The sequence below is a fragment of the Blennius ocellaris genome (assembly GCF_963422515.1).
Source record: "Blennius ocellaris genome assembly, chromosome: 9".
NCBI classification, from domain to species: Eukaryota; Metazoa; Chordata; class Actinopteri; order Blenniiformes; family Blenniidae; genus Blennius; species Blennius ocellaris.
The window spans coordinates 11,564,017-11,580,406 of NC_137658.1; the positions used below are offsets into that span (position 1 = coordinate 11,564,017).

General features: G+C 42.6%; 1 protein-coding gene across 1 annotated transcript in view; it reads left to right on the forward strand.

The window, feature by feature from the left end:
- The first annotated feature begins 1,912 nt into the window (after positions 1-1,912).
- The window catches only part of pdlim7 (PDZ and LIM domain 7), a 34,958-nt gene continuing 20,480 nt past the window's right edge, over positions 1,913-16,390 (forward strand). The window contains exons 1-3 of the mRNA XM_080502782.1: positions 1,913-2,163; positions 4,419-4,517; positions 12,539-12,690. Coding sequence (XP_080358908.1) covers positions 2,140-2,163; positions 4,419-4,517; positions 12,539-12,690 — 275 coding nt within the window. The 5' untranslated portion in view covers positions 1,913-2,139. The remainder of the gene's footprint in view (positions 2,164-4,418; positions 4,518-12,538; positions 12,691-16,390) is intronic.

Here is a 16,390-nt window from a genome sequence, read left to right on the forward strand (position 1 = left end):
CACTTTCTATCAGAGCACCGCAGAGAGTCCACTGACCACTGGTACCACTGGCCTGTGGTACGGCAGCTGTTCAGCTGCAGACTGGAAGGGCCTCCAGAGCGCGGTGAGGATGGCAGAGAAGATTATGGAGACTTCTCTTCCCTTCTATCCAGGACATGGGTGCCAAACGCTGTCTGTCACGAGTGAAAAGCGTCATCAGAGACTGAACACGTCCGCATCACAGGCGGTTCTCGCTGCTGGCTTCTGGCAGGAGGCGCCGTAGCCTGAGGTGCAGAACAGCCAGGCTCTGCAAACAGCTTCAGACCTCTGGCCAGGAGACTTCTGAACTGCAGATAATCTATAGTCTGTTGTTAGGTTTGAGGATGATGCAGTATGCAGTGCGATAATCCAGTACAATAATCCAGTGCAGTATTATCCAGTGCGTTTTATCACTTTATTCCTATTCACTGTTTTTTTTTTGTTTTTAAATATTTCTTTTACAGTTTGGTCTTAGAAACCTTTATTTGAAGTTTTTAATTACTTGTGCTTCAAATGTTGCTATCTGAGCCATTTGTAACAACATTCTGTTCGTGTGTGAACCTGCAGTGCGTATTTTGAATGACAATAAAGATTTATCTCTCTTCAATCATACATAAATACCAAAAAATCGGACTCAGACCAACAATAATAATTTAGAAAAACCTACAAAGAGACACAAATCAAGTTCAAAGAGATGCTAAATTATACTGAGGAGACATAAAGACATACAAAACAACCTCTATAAGAACAAAAATAACCACAAAGACTGTAAACAGCCTTGTTATTTGTCTTGAGGAAGGCAGGGGGTCCTTTTAAATGTCTATGCCCGAGGACCAAAGATCTTTGATGTTCACATGTGTGGTGTCGTTTCTGACAGGCTTCTAAAAGTCAGCGATGATGGCAGTTTTTCATTATTTCAAAAGACACACTGATGCACCTTCGGTTAGTCATCTCAACATGCAGTCGATCTTGTTCATTGACGTCAATGAAGAGTGGACGAGTTTTTAAAGCATGGTGTGAGTAATAGTGGTCTCACGCTGATCCCAGTGCAGTCGTGACATGCAGATCAATAGGAAAATATCAATACTTCCGATACCATGTATGTCTCCTGTTAAAATATAAGTATTATGTAGTGAGAGTGCATGTGTTTTTTTTTTTCTTCCTATTTCCTGCTGGGGGCTGGGGGATATAAGAGGGGGGGATGAGGTGGGGGGGGGGGGGGGGGGGGGGTAGAAAATAAACACTGATAAGGCTTTAATAATATTTACATTTAAATCAAGCATCTGTATGATTCCCATTATTTTTTTTAATCAAAATTGCCACAATTGCATATTCCCTGTTAAAATAATGAGGCAGCTCGAGCTGGGCCTCACATCAAATTACACAATCCCATTAAAACTGTGTCGACCCTCTGACTTGAGGCTTTTATTGCAAGAACTCACTTCCCATAGAAACAACCGGTCACGTATTTTGTGTGTCCATAAAGTATTTAGTTTTGTTAATGACATGACCTCTGCGACCCTGCAGGGGGCAGTGCTGAGGTGGTAAGCTTGTTCTGCTGCTGCTTTTCTCGCTGCACTGAGCTCAAAATGTATTCTTTCATCTAATTTTGAGTGAGCAAAATCACATCTTCACTCCATGATTGCAATTAATATACAATCAAACCTATTATGGCTTTTATTCAAAAATGTTTTCTTCCCCTTTCTTTCATTCAAACGTGTTAAATACTAAACTTTCTGACTCCTCTAAATCACATACGTTCAGAGTCTGGAAGCCTCCGACATTTGGCTGTTGTTATCGGTACTGCACCGGTATCGGTGATGTTCCGCTCGGTGTTACTCGGCTTTACTCGGGTGTTCTCGGCTCGGGGCAAGACGGGTGGTAAACTGTGTACATCGGTGCTTGTGCGGCCCAGCGGGCCGCTCCCGCTGACCCACGTGACGCGTGACGTCACACCCCGGTCCTCCTAAAAGGAATTTGAGGGAATGATTCTCCTGCTCACCAGGGGGATCGGCAGTGGCTTCCTGACGTCCACTTCAAGGAAGTCCAACAAGTTTCTTCTTTACCGATTAACTTTGTCGTTGTTCTTCTCGCTCGCTGCGGTGATCCGGTGAACTCGTCATGTCTGGAGAGCAGAGTCAGGAGGTAAGAGGCTGTGCGAGCGCTTCTGTGCATTCCTCCCTAACTTTTCACTTCTTTCTCTCCCCGAAAGTCAGTCAGTCGATCGATCGTGCAAACGTGGGGTTTTTGGATTGTCTGCGTCTGAACTGTGAAAGTTTTTGAGTCTCGTGTCTCCTCCTCTTTCTTCTTCTGTCCCCACTCTTCTTCTTCTTCGTGCTCTTTAATTACCAGTCAAATTATTGTCTTGCACACAATGGAGTCATTCAAAACTTTTTCCACGTATTTTGCACGTGAATCAGAAAATAAAATAAGCGTACGATTTAAAAAAAAAAATAAAGTACCTTCATATCTATCATATGCGTCCTCATAGAAACATTATGGTAATGCAATATAGGTGTTTATAAATAGCAATGCCATAAACAGAGACTACGTAACGCAAACATCCCTCAGCCTGATGTTTTCATTCAGCGTGTTAATGTAAATTACAGCTACACAATAATCAATTGGCAGTGTGTTGTTATCATAAGTGAAATCTATCCTCCCATCCATTACTTGTTGCTGCTCCAGCTCTCTCTCAGGAGGTAATTGATTTTTTTATGCTCTTGCATTTCTCCACAACAAGAAGAAAGCTCGTCCCACCTCTTTGGCAATTAGGACCCAGAGACCATTGTACTCGTGCTCAAACCTCATAAATGAACACAAACAAACTGTTTTTTTTTTTTAAAACAGGATTTCCACTCAGATCTGCAGGTTTTTACTGCTTGGATTATTTTGGGTGCTTGGCTGGCTGCTTGGCACTATATTGGAGCAGTAGGGCGATATTACTATTTCTGTGTTACCTATGAGCGCAGCCATGTGGCAGTGTTTGCCATATGTGAGCAGCTCTGTTGCTTTAAGAACGAGATGTTGAAATATAATTGCTGGGTTGCTGGGTTTTTAATGCCCTACAGAAAGAATGCAGACTTCCATAAGCCTCACTTCAGTTGTGGCCGTCTGCCCTTTCTCAAGTGTGCTTCTTATGAAAAAAAAAAAATCCATTGACTTTTACATAGTAGGACTTCTCCAGAATGTAGGGGTAGTTGACGTTACCGCTCTCAATCCTCCTCTGCAACCACCCCTCCCGTCTCCCTCCTCTTCCCCCTCTCTGTGACTCATGTGGGTGTTGGGCTGAAATAGTTTGGTGTAGTTTTACATTCCTTATATAGCCTCTGAGGAGTGAGCAGAGGCGAGGGCTTGCCTGTGTCACGGACAGCATCGGGGGGGGTTGGTCGGGTTTGCCAACAGACAGGGAATCTGCTTGCCCTAGCTTACTGACTCCCCAGCTTTTCTCGCGGGGATTGAGCTACCAGCCGGCTCCTGAGGACAAGGTGGGTCTCGGCCCGAGGTGGCCGTGTGTCACGAGCAGCGATGACACCTGACAAGGTGGAGGAGGAGGAGGAGGAGGAGGTGGAGAAGCACAGGCTGGAGTACGTGTGCAAGTACAGAGGTCATCGGTAGGGCCTTCACTTGGTTATTGGGAGGCAGCGACACAGTTTTTAATCTCAAGTTGACTTCTCGCCTTGGTATTTAGTGCTTTGACATTCACTGTCATCGCTTTCCCACGGTGAGGTTGGTCCATGTAGTTTTCACGGTTTATCAAGCGGTGAAAATGGTGTGAAAGATCGATAATGTCAAGGCAGGTTTGGATGTTGAGCACCCGTGGTTTTCGTGTTTTATCGCTTTGCCATTGTATTGGATGAATGCAATAAGTAGCCTGCAGCATTTCCACGGAATCCGCTAACTTTTAAAAGGACGTTGTTATTGTTCAGTTGATTGTTGACGCTGCAGTTTATTGTGCTATTCATTTACTCAGTCTCTGTGTGAAATGTTTTCCTTAGTTTGTTATGCAAGATGTATCTGTCTGTTAGTGGGTTGGTCAATGCAGGAATGTCAAGTCCCAGCAGCACCTCTGACATTTTATTGCTGCGTGTGTTAATCAGTTAGATGAATTCAAACACTCGCATAAACCCTTCCAACAGAAGACGTGTTTGTTGAATCACTCCAGCTTTACTCAGAAGATTTAATGTCGTCGAATGTGCGAGGAACGACTTGAGCGTCATTTCTCTTTGGTATGTGTGTGCGGTGTGTTTACATTGGAAACAAAAGCAGACAACCCGCAGCCAGGATTCCCCCCCCCCCCCCCCCCCCCCCCAGATGATCTAGAAAAGGACGAAAGGCCGTGAAAACTTTCCCATGAATTCTGGCTAATTGAGACATTTCTTCTTTTCCTCTCCTTCAAGGCTATGAACATGTACTCCGTCACCCTCAGCGGCCCAGCGCCCTGGGGCTTCAGGCTGCAGGGGGGCAAGGACTTCAGCATGCCGCTCACTGTGTCAAGGGTAAGAAACTGCTATTGGACGTCTTCGGTATCAGTGTACCATTGAGGCTTCCTCATCATTTGCTTGGGACATCGTTCTGTCAAGCCATTTATCTAAAGCTTGATCTATTAGCCAACATCTGTTGGTGTTAACAACCAGACCGCTCTCTCCAAAAAGGACTCAACATGAGCAAAAACATATGGCCTCTGATTGCTTTATTTGGCATTGTAGCTTGACACGGGATCTAATCTCTCGGCCGTGTTGCTTAGTTTCACACCAGTCAAATTATATCGGCCTAAATGTCAAACCGTTCCACGGTGAGATTTACCATTGCCGTGTCTCCGCACAAAAAGCGTCCAGCGGGTCTGATGTGGGAAACATGCCGTAGTTTATTTGATAGTGCTGTGTGTGCTCTCCATGTTAGGTCACTGAAACAATTCTCCAAATACTCTATAAACTGCTGTTGCTGTTGATGCGAGCAGCAACCATTTTCCAGGCCTTATAAGTGCAGTGCGCTGCTTTGCTTGACAAACATACAGACACACAAAGCAGTCAGTCCAACTTCCCTGCCAGGTATTTCACGCACCAGTGGTTTCTTTTCTTTCTACTCTGATGTTGTCATAATGCTCCCTCCGAAGGTGGGATTACCCATAAGTATTAAATGGACCTACGTTTATTAGTATATTGTCTTTGTTCCGCTTCCTCTATTATTATAGATAATTGAGACGTAATGGGTTCACCTTCGACCATTCACGTGTGATTGATATAATGATGTGCATAACCTCTCGGCTCTTTGTGCTAATAGTTGGTACATAGTCACCATGGACAATTAAGATAAAATCCAACAATCAGGTGCGCTGCTGTTTGTTCTTTTGAACTATATGGTGCACGGCCTTGTGAGTAGCATGGTGTGCGTGGAGCCGATGTACTCCTGTGGCGAGGGCAGCAGTTATCACCAGCCTTGTCAGTACATGTCTTGTATTTGCTCAGCTTTCTGGCAGGCATCGCACTCAAAAAAACACAATATTCCTCTTGGATGTTTGACAAGAAGCATTTTTCTGCTGCTCGTAAAAGACCAAACAGACCTACGAAAAATCCTTTTTTTTTTTTTTTTTTGATGAATGGCAGCAAAAGAAAAATAAGTTGTTTCTTTTTCCGGTGGGATATAGCTATTAGCTTTGAAAGATTTCAGTCGAGACAGTTGAAGCGTACTGTATCAATTGGTGAGTCAGTAGTTCTAGTTGAATTGTCTCCGCTCATCAACCCTTGTAGGATTGCAGTTTTTCCTGTAGTCAAGGTACATGCACATTATTTTCCACATTGAAAGAGCACTTCACATGCTCGGTAGTTCAAAACCAATCTTCACCGCCTGAGTTTTGTCAGATTCTGGTGAGCTCAAGCAGCCTGTTGTAAGACTGACAGTTGCGCTGTATGTGAAGAACACAGCATATTTCTATGCTTGGAACTGAACTACCAGCCAGGGTCGAACATATGTTGCTTGTTTCAGCACTCCACCAGGTTGCAGGGTTTATAAAAACGTGACAGGTTTTCCTTTCTTTGCCGCTCAGGGGATGTTGGCTTTTGTCGTGATTGCCGTGAAAGAAGGGACCGTGAACCATCGCAGTTGTAGAGGATGAAAATGGCCCAATAAGGGGTTGTAAAACCACAAAGATATACAATATCCCTTAGTAACAGGAAGAAAACTCAGTTCTGTACTCACTGCCGTCACGTCTGATGAATGTAGTGGGTGGTCTGTCTCTAGTGACTTGTCGGTAAAGAGATAAGTATCTCAGCTCAGTCAGTTTAAAGCAATTACTAAATGAAGACCATGTGGACTGACGGGACAAAAGGCTTTTAGACTGTCTGCATGGCAAAGAGATAGCAAGCGATAACTCCTCAAGGATCAATATATCTAAGTGTGTTTTTTGAAGAGCAGCCAGCGTTGAGCATTGTCCGAGGCTGGATTTATAGGAGCCGGAAGATATTTAAATCATTTCAGTCCATTTGTGTTGTGGATGATTGTGACAGTAGGAAAAAAAAAAAAAACCTTGAATTGACCAATTCGGACAGTATCTGAAGCTCTTTGGGCTGGCAGGTTGTGTGTCTGACTTGTTACCTCCTATATGAGTGAGTTGGGGTGTGGGTTTCCATGCTCTACAATGCTCTCGCTTCCTTCCTCTGTGTGCATGCTTGGAAAGCTATCCTTTCTCAGCATTCCTGGGATTTTTCTCATATCCACCCCGTCTGCTGCCAACAGACAATCCATTTGTCTCCTTTCTGTGTCTAATGTCTCCTCCACACTCGCTTTTCTCCTCTGTGTGACCGACACTTTTTGTCTGAACGGAAAACTTCTCCAGGCGGATCGTATGGATCATGGCCATTATTCTAAGTCACTGTGAAAGCAGGAAGATAAAAAGACCGACTGAGGATAAGAGTCTTAATGTTAAGGCCCCATTTACACGACAAGGTTCAAGTTGAAATGCATCATTTCTACATTTTTGTTTCAGAACGGTATGCAGGGACCAAGCTAACATTTTGAAAACGATACCGGTTTACGGAAATGGCAGAGACCCTGAAAACAATGTCGTTGGTATGCCAGGCCACGAGTTGGAGCTCTTGGTTGTTTTTGTAATGAAACCACACACGCACACATGCAAGCATGCAGATATTACTGGTGACTTCGAACTATAAAACTACCAAATCCCAGGAGAACATGGACCGGGAGTAATGACACTCTGGAGGCCGCCATTGTTGTTTTTGTCCGTCTACTGAGTGTGCGCCGAAGAAGCATTTATTACGACCATGGCGTGCATGCATAGTAGCAGTGTTTTAGAAAAATTGTGTTTTCCCATGTTTACACGTAGACTGAGTCGGATCATTTTCAAAAAGTTTCACCTTGTGAGCCATTTTCAAAAAGTTTTCAGCAACTCCGGGCACCATTGATGTATAAAAGGACGCCAAAACTCAACAGAAGTTTTCCATTCTCACTTGAAAATGTTGTTCCGTTATAGGGGCCTAAGCGACATTAAAAGGTGACACAAGCTCCCAGATGTGTGTTTATGTATAGTTTGGTTTAATGGTGTACTTGTCTGACCACATAAACAGAACTTTATGTGATGCTCATGAAGTTCAATTCTCACGTCATGGCTGTAGCAAACCAGCTATGTGTTTGAATGTCTTAAGACTCCCATGACCTTGAGAAGATGACGACGTAGTTATTTAAACGCCTCCAACGACGCCTCTAACTACGCCAGTATCAATATCCTGTTTTAAACTGGAAATGTATCAAATTTAGTAAGCGAGATGTTGTGGTAATCCATTTTCATTGCCGTTTCAATTGATTCTGCTACACTCTTGAGCAGCCCTGCAACTACTTTGAGGACGTTGTCCATATATCTGCCCCAGATCTCGTGCCACCGCGATTCCATAAACATTATGGTACTATAACGGAGACTCCGGAACTCCATCTGGTTTCTATCGACAAACGCATGCCACGGCACTGAAATGAAATGTTCAGGAGGAAATTACAAGTGATGTCATGTCGGTGCGCGAGGGGTGGGTGGATTGAGTGTCTCCGCACCACCACAGCTGGATGTGTCATCGAGTCTTATAATCCTATGTCTCTGTGTCTCTGTTTGGCTTGGACGCCATCTGTTGCTTTATCACCGGTATCCTCTTAAACACTCCCCTTTCTCCACTACACACACACACACACACAAATTCGAGGAAAGGAGGCCGTGTTGGGGGTACTGGGTGGAGGAAGGTTTTCATTAATAATTCAAAGAGTACTGATAGATTGGCCTCAGGGGGCATTTCTTTTGGCAGGATGTAAATGTCTTGTGTTGTGAGCTGTGTATTAAGGTGAGGTAGTGCTAGGTGTGCCCCTGTAGTCATTAATTGGGGGGGTGGGGGGGGGAGAAACCACATAGTTGCAGATTTGGTTTTCCATTTCTCAGAGTGATATTTATGGCTTTGCATCAGCTGTGCTGTGTGAGTGATGTAAGGACAGACTGTCTCTCGGCCTCCAAATAGCCGTGGAAAGAATAAAAGTGAGCTGGTGCAGAGTTACAAAGCCAGAATATCGGCAAGCTGTAGATAAACTTCTCCGCATTATTACTTCCACCAAAAAAAAAAAAAAAATCAAAAAACGAACATAATCAGCCCTCGGAGTGAGCGTGACGCCGCGGCTCTCCTGAAAATTCACTCGAGGGACGGACTTCAAAGGTGAATTCTCGACGTTGCATTTTGAAAGGTTGGCTAATGCTCTGAAATGAGATGGCGCGCCAAAACAACTCTGCTCTGCCAGAAAGCATTGAAACAGCTCGGCTACAATGTGAGCATATTTACGGCAAATTAGTGAGGTTACTTCCTTGTTTTGCCGCACTGGCACAGGGAGCGCTGCTCGTCACGCAGCCGACTTTGGTGGTGTGGCTGAAGCCATCTGTCACAGCCCTGGTTTGTAGATGGAGATCAGTGCATTTTGCATGAGCAAGAACATGTTTTTCACTGTCCTTTGCTGTATTGACAACCTGCTGGCTGAGAGGAGGAGAAGAAGGAGGACGTGGTGGGTGTAGGGTTTCTGTCCGGCCCCCGACCAAGCAAAGGTCTGAGCGCAGCAACTTTATCTGCTCCCTTCTCAAGTGAGCCAGCAGCTGCACTCTGAACCTGAGCCAGAAGCACAGGTGTCGGCGTCCATCAGCTATACGCTCTCACATACGTGTTGCGCGAAATCCATCAGGCTTCGGGATTTTATAAACCATTTCACAATTTGTGGGGGGAAAAAAAAAGAAAAAAAAAAAAAGGTACCCACTCAAACTGAATTTGTTTTCCAAATTATTTAGGACAAAAATCAACCTAATTGCTTGATGAGTAAGTGGGATTTATGCATCTGCGCTACATTCAATGCGACCTTCTGCACCTGACATGTTGTGAATATCATCGGTCACTGTGATTCGTCAATCATTGCCTGTCGTTGTCATTTACAAGTCGTCCTTTTCACAACCTTCTTAGAATTGAGTTTAGTCTTTGATGCCTGACGGTACATAAACCAGCATATGCAGCACATTTCAAATGTACTGTAGTGTCTACATCAGGTGTTGTACCAATGTAACCCTCCGGAATGAAGGCAGTGCTTGTTATAAAGCTATAAATGCCAGTCTTTAAAAAAAGTAATAATGATGGAGAGATCTGTGTACCATTTCTCTTCTAAACGGCTAATTGCAATCCTCATATGGAGCTTCTTTATTAATTCTTTCCCAAATCTCTGGGGGCTTCTGTCCATTATGCTGTGAGGGTATCTAATAGTGAGCTGGTTAACATTTTATAAGCTCCTCAGTCTAACAAAGATTAAAGAGCGTTCGTTTTGTTGGCGTTAAACATGTACAGCTCCCATGAGGCTTTGACAGCCTTTCTGTGGCTAAAACTAATAGGATGGTGTTGCTCAGTGCTAATGAAATAATTGTGTTTTTTGGCAAAACAACAAAATACTGTAGTTTTACTATCTAGTAAAATTAAAGGAAAGGAAACGCCATTCCAGCTTTGTAGCAGACCTCAGTGGCATTAAGCCAAACTGGAGTCTTTTTGTTTTTCTGTTTTTTTTTTTCTCACAGAATACCTTGCCATGTGTCCAGGTCATTGTTATTTTTCTCCAATGTAAGCTGCCAAGTCTTTGAGGTTCCGTCTAAAATGGAGAAATTATATCTTCCCTCACCTCTCTAATTACTTCCAGTGAGTGCAAATCAAAGGCAATTAAAGTGATGTTTGAACTTGGCTGTAAAATAAGAATAACTTTGCTTTTACCCGCATTTCTTCCTATTATTAGCCTTCCCATGTTTTTGAATGGGGACCAGCTTTAGCTGAGTTGTCTTCGTGGGGTGCAGAGCAGCCTTTTCCAGCACTGAGCTGTCATGAGTTCACTGAGCGTATTACTTCCCTGCTCACACAAGTGTTTATGTTTAATGTGCAGAATCAAAGCGCTGCGTGTGATGGCTTAGCTGAACATGGCAGAAAACTATTGATTGAAGCTCCGAGTCCTCTGAGCTTTTGATGAGCTAACATTTGCAGGGATCCATGACATCACAGAGTAATCCTATTACTTTTATTTTTTTATTTTTTTATCTCCCCCCCCCCCCCCCCAGAAGTCTTGGCACTGCTTATCTGATGCTGACCACTTTGTTCTTTGGTTATCTGAGAGTTTGACACACGTCTTGAGTTTCATTAAGCCACCCGGACAAGCTGACTAAGCCCTTACAAAAACCCCTGCTTGGCATCTTTTCCCGGTATATTAGCAGAGTTAAAAGGACACGATGGGCACAGTTGTGTATGAGCACATGTAGATAACCCACGACTGCCTGTACTGACTATGTCGGGTTGGTGCTGTTGAAACCAGACTCTGACTCGATAGGGTGCGTGACGGCACCAAAGGTTGATGTCATTTTTTTTTTTTGTCAGGTGGTGACTTACCTGTCTGAATGAGAAAAAGGTAAATGATTCATTCCGGTAAAGTGATATGACTGCTGGGAACATGTGGCCCTTGTCTGCAGATATCTCACAGTTGTGACTCACATCTGCGGTAAATCATCCGCTGCTGACTGATGACATCATGATGACCTCTAATGCCTGTACTTAGTCGTGTTGAGTGAAGCAGCCCCAGAAAGACAGACTCCCCAAGCTGATTATTAAGTGTTAACAGACGCTCCAGAACATGGCTGTGTGTGTGTTTTTAGACTTTCCGCATGTTGCTTTCAACTGTTCACATCGTGCATGAGCTAATGGCCTCCAGTGTGTTGAAATTAGGAAATAAAGAGTTTGATGGTAAGCCACAGTGAAATCTCTCATGATTAATGCTACCGTTTCAAATTCGGATCAATTGAATTAGTGTTTGATTGCAGTGCCTGGAAAAACCTCTTGGAATGTACAATCCAGTTCAAACTAAAGTTAGAAACCGTCTCCCGGACACAGACAGAGCAGCTCAGTTCAGCGCTGAAGGAAAACACAGTGCAACTCGATAAGGATTTAGTTGTAGTTTTAATAGTTTTCTATTCTAGAAATAGTTTTCTATTCTATTGCTTTGATTGAAACAGTCTGTATTCAATTATTAAGGTTACAGCGTTTTTGTCAATTTTTCCTGACTCTCATTAAGAAAAAATAGAAAATGATATGGACCAAGTAAAATACAATAATGCGTTTTATGCAACAGGGTACCCTCTGTTGGAGCTTAATTTTAATACTCGGGGCAAAGACAATAACAATTACATTTAGCATAATTATTTGCTTTCTTACTAATAAACAATATCATATTATTGCTTCAAGATTATTACAGTTAAAACAGTTTTAAAAAAACACGTTATTCACTTTATTACGCCATTATTGTAATTATCAGGATTTTGATGCCATCACATTTCACACAAGGTTGTAAGAAAAAAAAGATACTCTTTTATACATGATACTTTACTTTATATGACTGATGGTTTCTTTGAGATCTTTTGAGAGAGACTGAAATGAGACGTCTCTCCCTGTTTTAGTTAAACAAAATTATTTGTGTTGTTATTGAGACTTTCAATATATGGCTTTGTTTACGTCATTTATCATGATATTTGGAATCGTAGCTCCTGCATTATGTGAATTATATTGTCAGCTTTTGCCAGTACACAGTTTAAACTACTGTCATATGAAGTATTATGGTCACACAGTGACGTGTAGCACATGAGTCATTGTGATTTTAAGCCTTTCCTTTTTTTAATAGAGACATAATGTGACAAAAGTGAATATATAATAAAGATTTAAAAATTCCGAAGTTGTTTTTATTTCATACTGGGATCAGTATTTCACTTTTATTTTGTCATTTTGTTTGTAGTCACATTTAATTGGTCCGATAAATTAGCATCAGCCCTGTGAATTATGTCGTTACCCAATCTGCACTTTTGCCCCTGAAACAGAGTTTTGTTTTCCTCCTCTCTTATCACTGTCGTCTCCCATTAAATGGATTTCTCACAAGGGGCCCTAACCTCTGTCTGAACGTCTTTTGTTTTCCTACCCTCCAGCTGACGCCGGGTGGCAAGGCGGCCCTGGCTGGCGTTGGCGTGGGCGACTGGGTGGTTTCCATTGATGACTCCAACGCAGAGGACATGACCCACGTGGAGGCACAGAACAAGATCAGAGCAGCGACAGACTCTCTCACCCTCAGCCTGAGCAAGTAAGCGCCACAAAGCACAGGGAAATGCCACGCTATCGTTCACCTTCTGTTTGCTTTTCTTTTCCCAGCGTTATTGTCTGTCATTCCAACAGCAGCATAAATCATCACCCATCATCACACCACCTTCCTTTATTCATACTTGGAGAAGATGAGATATCACAATGTCCTTGAAATCACAACGGTTACGAAATGCATTGAAGTGATGGTTCATGCCATTGTTTAGCGTCCCTCAGGTTTAAGTTACTTTTAGGTTTGGACCTGACTGAAGCTCACTGCATCACAAAGGTTATAAAGTAATGAGGTGATTTCTGCCAGAGGCCTTTTGTTTGTGAGCTTGTTTGACTCTCTGTTACTTGTAGGATATTTTATGAAATGCCAAACAAATCATGTTATATTGGCAAAAACAAAACGAAAAAACCCCTCACAAATTGTACGACCATATGGTCATTTGAAACACATGTAGTTTTCTTCCTGACAGTCCTGCAACTTTGTAATTTAGAAATAACATGCTTTTCTAAGCTTTGTTGTGTTTTTGGCGTGTCATCTATCTTGTTTAAAGGTGTACCTGCGTCCGCCCACACGTGTATGGCACAAAAACTGCAGCTTTCATATTTTCATTAGAGAACCTGAAAAAGCATATTAAAAGTGTGTCCCATGTTGCATTTCTAAAAGTGGTTGCCAAACTCTTGTTGGCATGGACGAGTTGAAGCTAATTACTTTTTAGTGCATTTGAAAGCACAGCTGTTGGGCAGGTGCACAATTCAGCTCGGAGAGATGCCTCAAAATATGTTGGCATTTTGCTTGTAAATGTAAAATTAAGAACAAAAGCTATGCTCGGACTTGTGACAGACTGGCAACTTGTGCAGCCAGAGCCTTTTGGCTGGGATTGACTGCAACCCTTTATGGCTGCGATGCAGACAAAGTGGTTTAGAGTGTAACTGGATAGCAGGGCTGTAACTTGCACTCTGATTTTTGCACAAATAACATGCATTACTATACATTTATTATCCATCCCGGCCCCCCCCGGGTTCCCACCAAGCCAAAGGTGCAGGGATTTGACCCCACCGTCACCGCGTTTCGGTTATGGAAACGGGAAAAGGGAGAAAATTAAGCACTCATTAACAAATGGATGCAATTTAGAGCCACCAAGAAATGAATGATATAGGGAGAGGACATGTAAACTATGCAAACTTTGCACCTGGATATTGTTTTAACTCTACATTGGAAGAGCGCGTAAATTGTACCCGGGGAGAACATGCAAACTCTCCCAACGCACCTGTTTTGTTTTTTTCCCCTTGTGTAACAACGACATCACCTTGTCGATGTTACACAGGAAAATGTCGTCATTATCAGTTATTACATGGCGTTGACTGAACTTCAGGGTCTCTGACTACTTTCAGGCTTTGTTCAATAATATTCAGTCTTTATAATCCCTAAGTAGCCAGAGCAGAGGTGAATAGTCGGCACTTAGCAGCAAATATGCATGCCAGCAGCTCTTAAGTGGATGCGTTGGCTTTTGTTTGGTTCAAATGAACCATTTTCAGAAGAACCTTGGGTATCTTACAATATGCCTCAACTTTGTAGCAGAATTAGTTGAAACATTTCCTCCCATTAAAAGATCTAAAACATGGCCAGGGAAGTTAATCTTTCCTTCTCACAGTTCCTTTTCTTGCATGCATTTAATTAGGACTGGATAACCTTCCTATAGGCAGCGCTCACACCTGCTCACGTCAGAAAGTCTCAGCCAAAGTGTTTCATCAGGAGCTTAATTATAAGAAAAAAGATTTCTCCCCAAAAGAGAGATGAATTGTAATCACTCAAGAGTCTAAAACCTTCAGAAAATGAGAAGGTATTGACTTGTAAAGCTATAAAAATGAAGCTGCGGCTGTCATGGGACTCGTTCAGATTTTGTGATCCTCGTAAGTAATGTGAAAGTAGCATTGTTCACTTTAATGGTGCCTGCCAAGAGTCTCAGCTGTTTAATTCTCACAAATCTTCTTTGTTCACTTAGTTTGTTGAGAGTCAGAACAGCTACGGGCCATTTATATGGCTTTTCCTGAGAGCTGATCTGAAAATCCTAGCTGATATTTAAACTGACACAAATGTCGTAAAATAAGTGAGGAAGAAAAATAAACAAATGATGCAAGACAAGAATGGATCAAACCTTTTTAAAATATGAGTCGCGACTTAAAATGGAGTAAAATACAAATCAGATTGCATCCTCTTTAAGGAGAAAGTATTATAGAAGATATACAAGATAAATGAGGAGAAGTAATGTATTGACAAAGAGAACTGAAATGAAAATGAGATGAAATCAACGATGAAACACATTAACGTATTAATATTATCGCATTTCTTTCCACACAAAGAAAGAATTGTAGCACAAAGTACTTCACATCAAAAAACAATATATTGAAAGCTGCCGCCATTCATTCAGTGTTATTTGTGAGCAGGAAACAACTGGGAACACATTATTTTTACTTTGTAGTGAGAAAACACTGGAGGTAGAAACCTTTTCTGTACATAAATGCTGTTGGAGCGACGTTGTTTCCTGACAGGAAACTTCTTGCACTGTGAGGTCGTCTCCCCTGCTTCAGTGAGGAGTGACATCATGCAGTCAGGCTTGCCGTCGTACCCAAGTTTGTGAAATCCGCATAGCACGGTGTAGCAGGTCATAGTTTCTATGAGCAAATCAAACTTGGACAACCTAATAGCAGACAAAGCCTCGGGGCCCCCCGTCACCTCTAAGACTTCCCCTTTGATTTGGGAAAACTCTAAGAGAATAGTTGTAAAACAGTTCGCAAATAATAGGAACTAGTATCGATTATTTAAGTCTGATCTATCGTGCATTTCATGCGCCTCCACATTAAAAAGTTTTCATCCATCAAACCCAGCAATGAAGTTATTGAGTCTGGCTAGAATGTTAAAATGTCCGTCTTTGCTTGCAAACGGCCGCAGTTTGTTCCTCGTGAGGCCAACTAGTAACACTTCTGTTTGTACTTTCTGTGCAGAATAAGGTCGTGAACTATTCTGCAACCTACTGGATGCCTTTAAGGGACACTGAGGGTGTGTGAGACGGAGACGGAGACGGGGAGAGCAGGGCACTCTTTGTTTGGGCGTTCGACGTGCGAAGGGGTGGAAATGAGAGCAATTAAAAGAAAAGCTCTGTGAGAATCGATAATGCTGCACGGAGAGGGGATTAGAAAAAGATCTCTCTGTTTGTCATATTTCTATTTCTGTTTATGTTTCACTCCGTCTGTATTCATCAGGTGAAGGAAGATTAAATGACTGAGCAAACTGAATTTAAAGACATATTGTTTCTGTGCACTGCTCAAGGAAGGGAGGACTTCTTTTTCCACCATTATCTCTCAGGGAGTGGCGGTGATGCTTTGATGGACCTGTAATAAGCCTGTATGTTTACTTAACACCCGCCATACTTTTCCCCGCGCTCTGTGGTTTCCCTCCCCTTATTTCTCGTCTCCTTGTGGAGCCTGACTATTGTAAACATTTCACATTCTTCCACTCTCGTCTTGTTTTCTTTCACCAATGACTTTCTTCCCATGGATCCCGAGCCTCCCCTCTTCATCTCACCCCGTCCTGTTGTTATTACACTTTAAGACAAGCAAATATTGTTTTCCTGAAACACTTCTCAGAGAGGAGCCATTGTGGCTTTTATTTATTCCTATTCTGGCTGCCATCC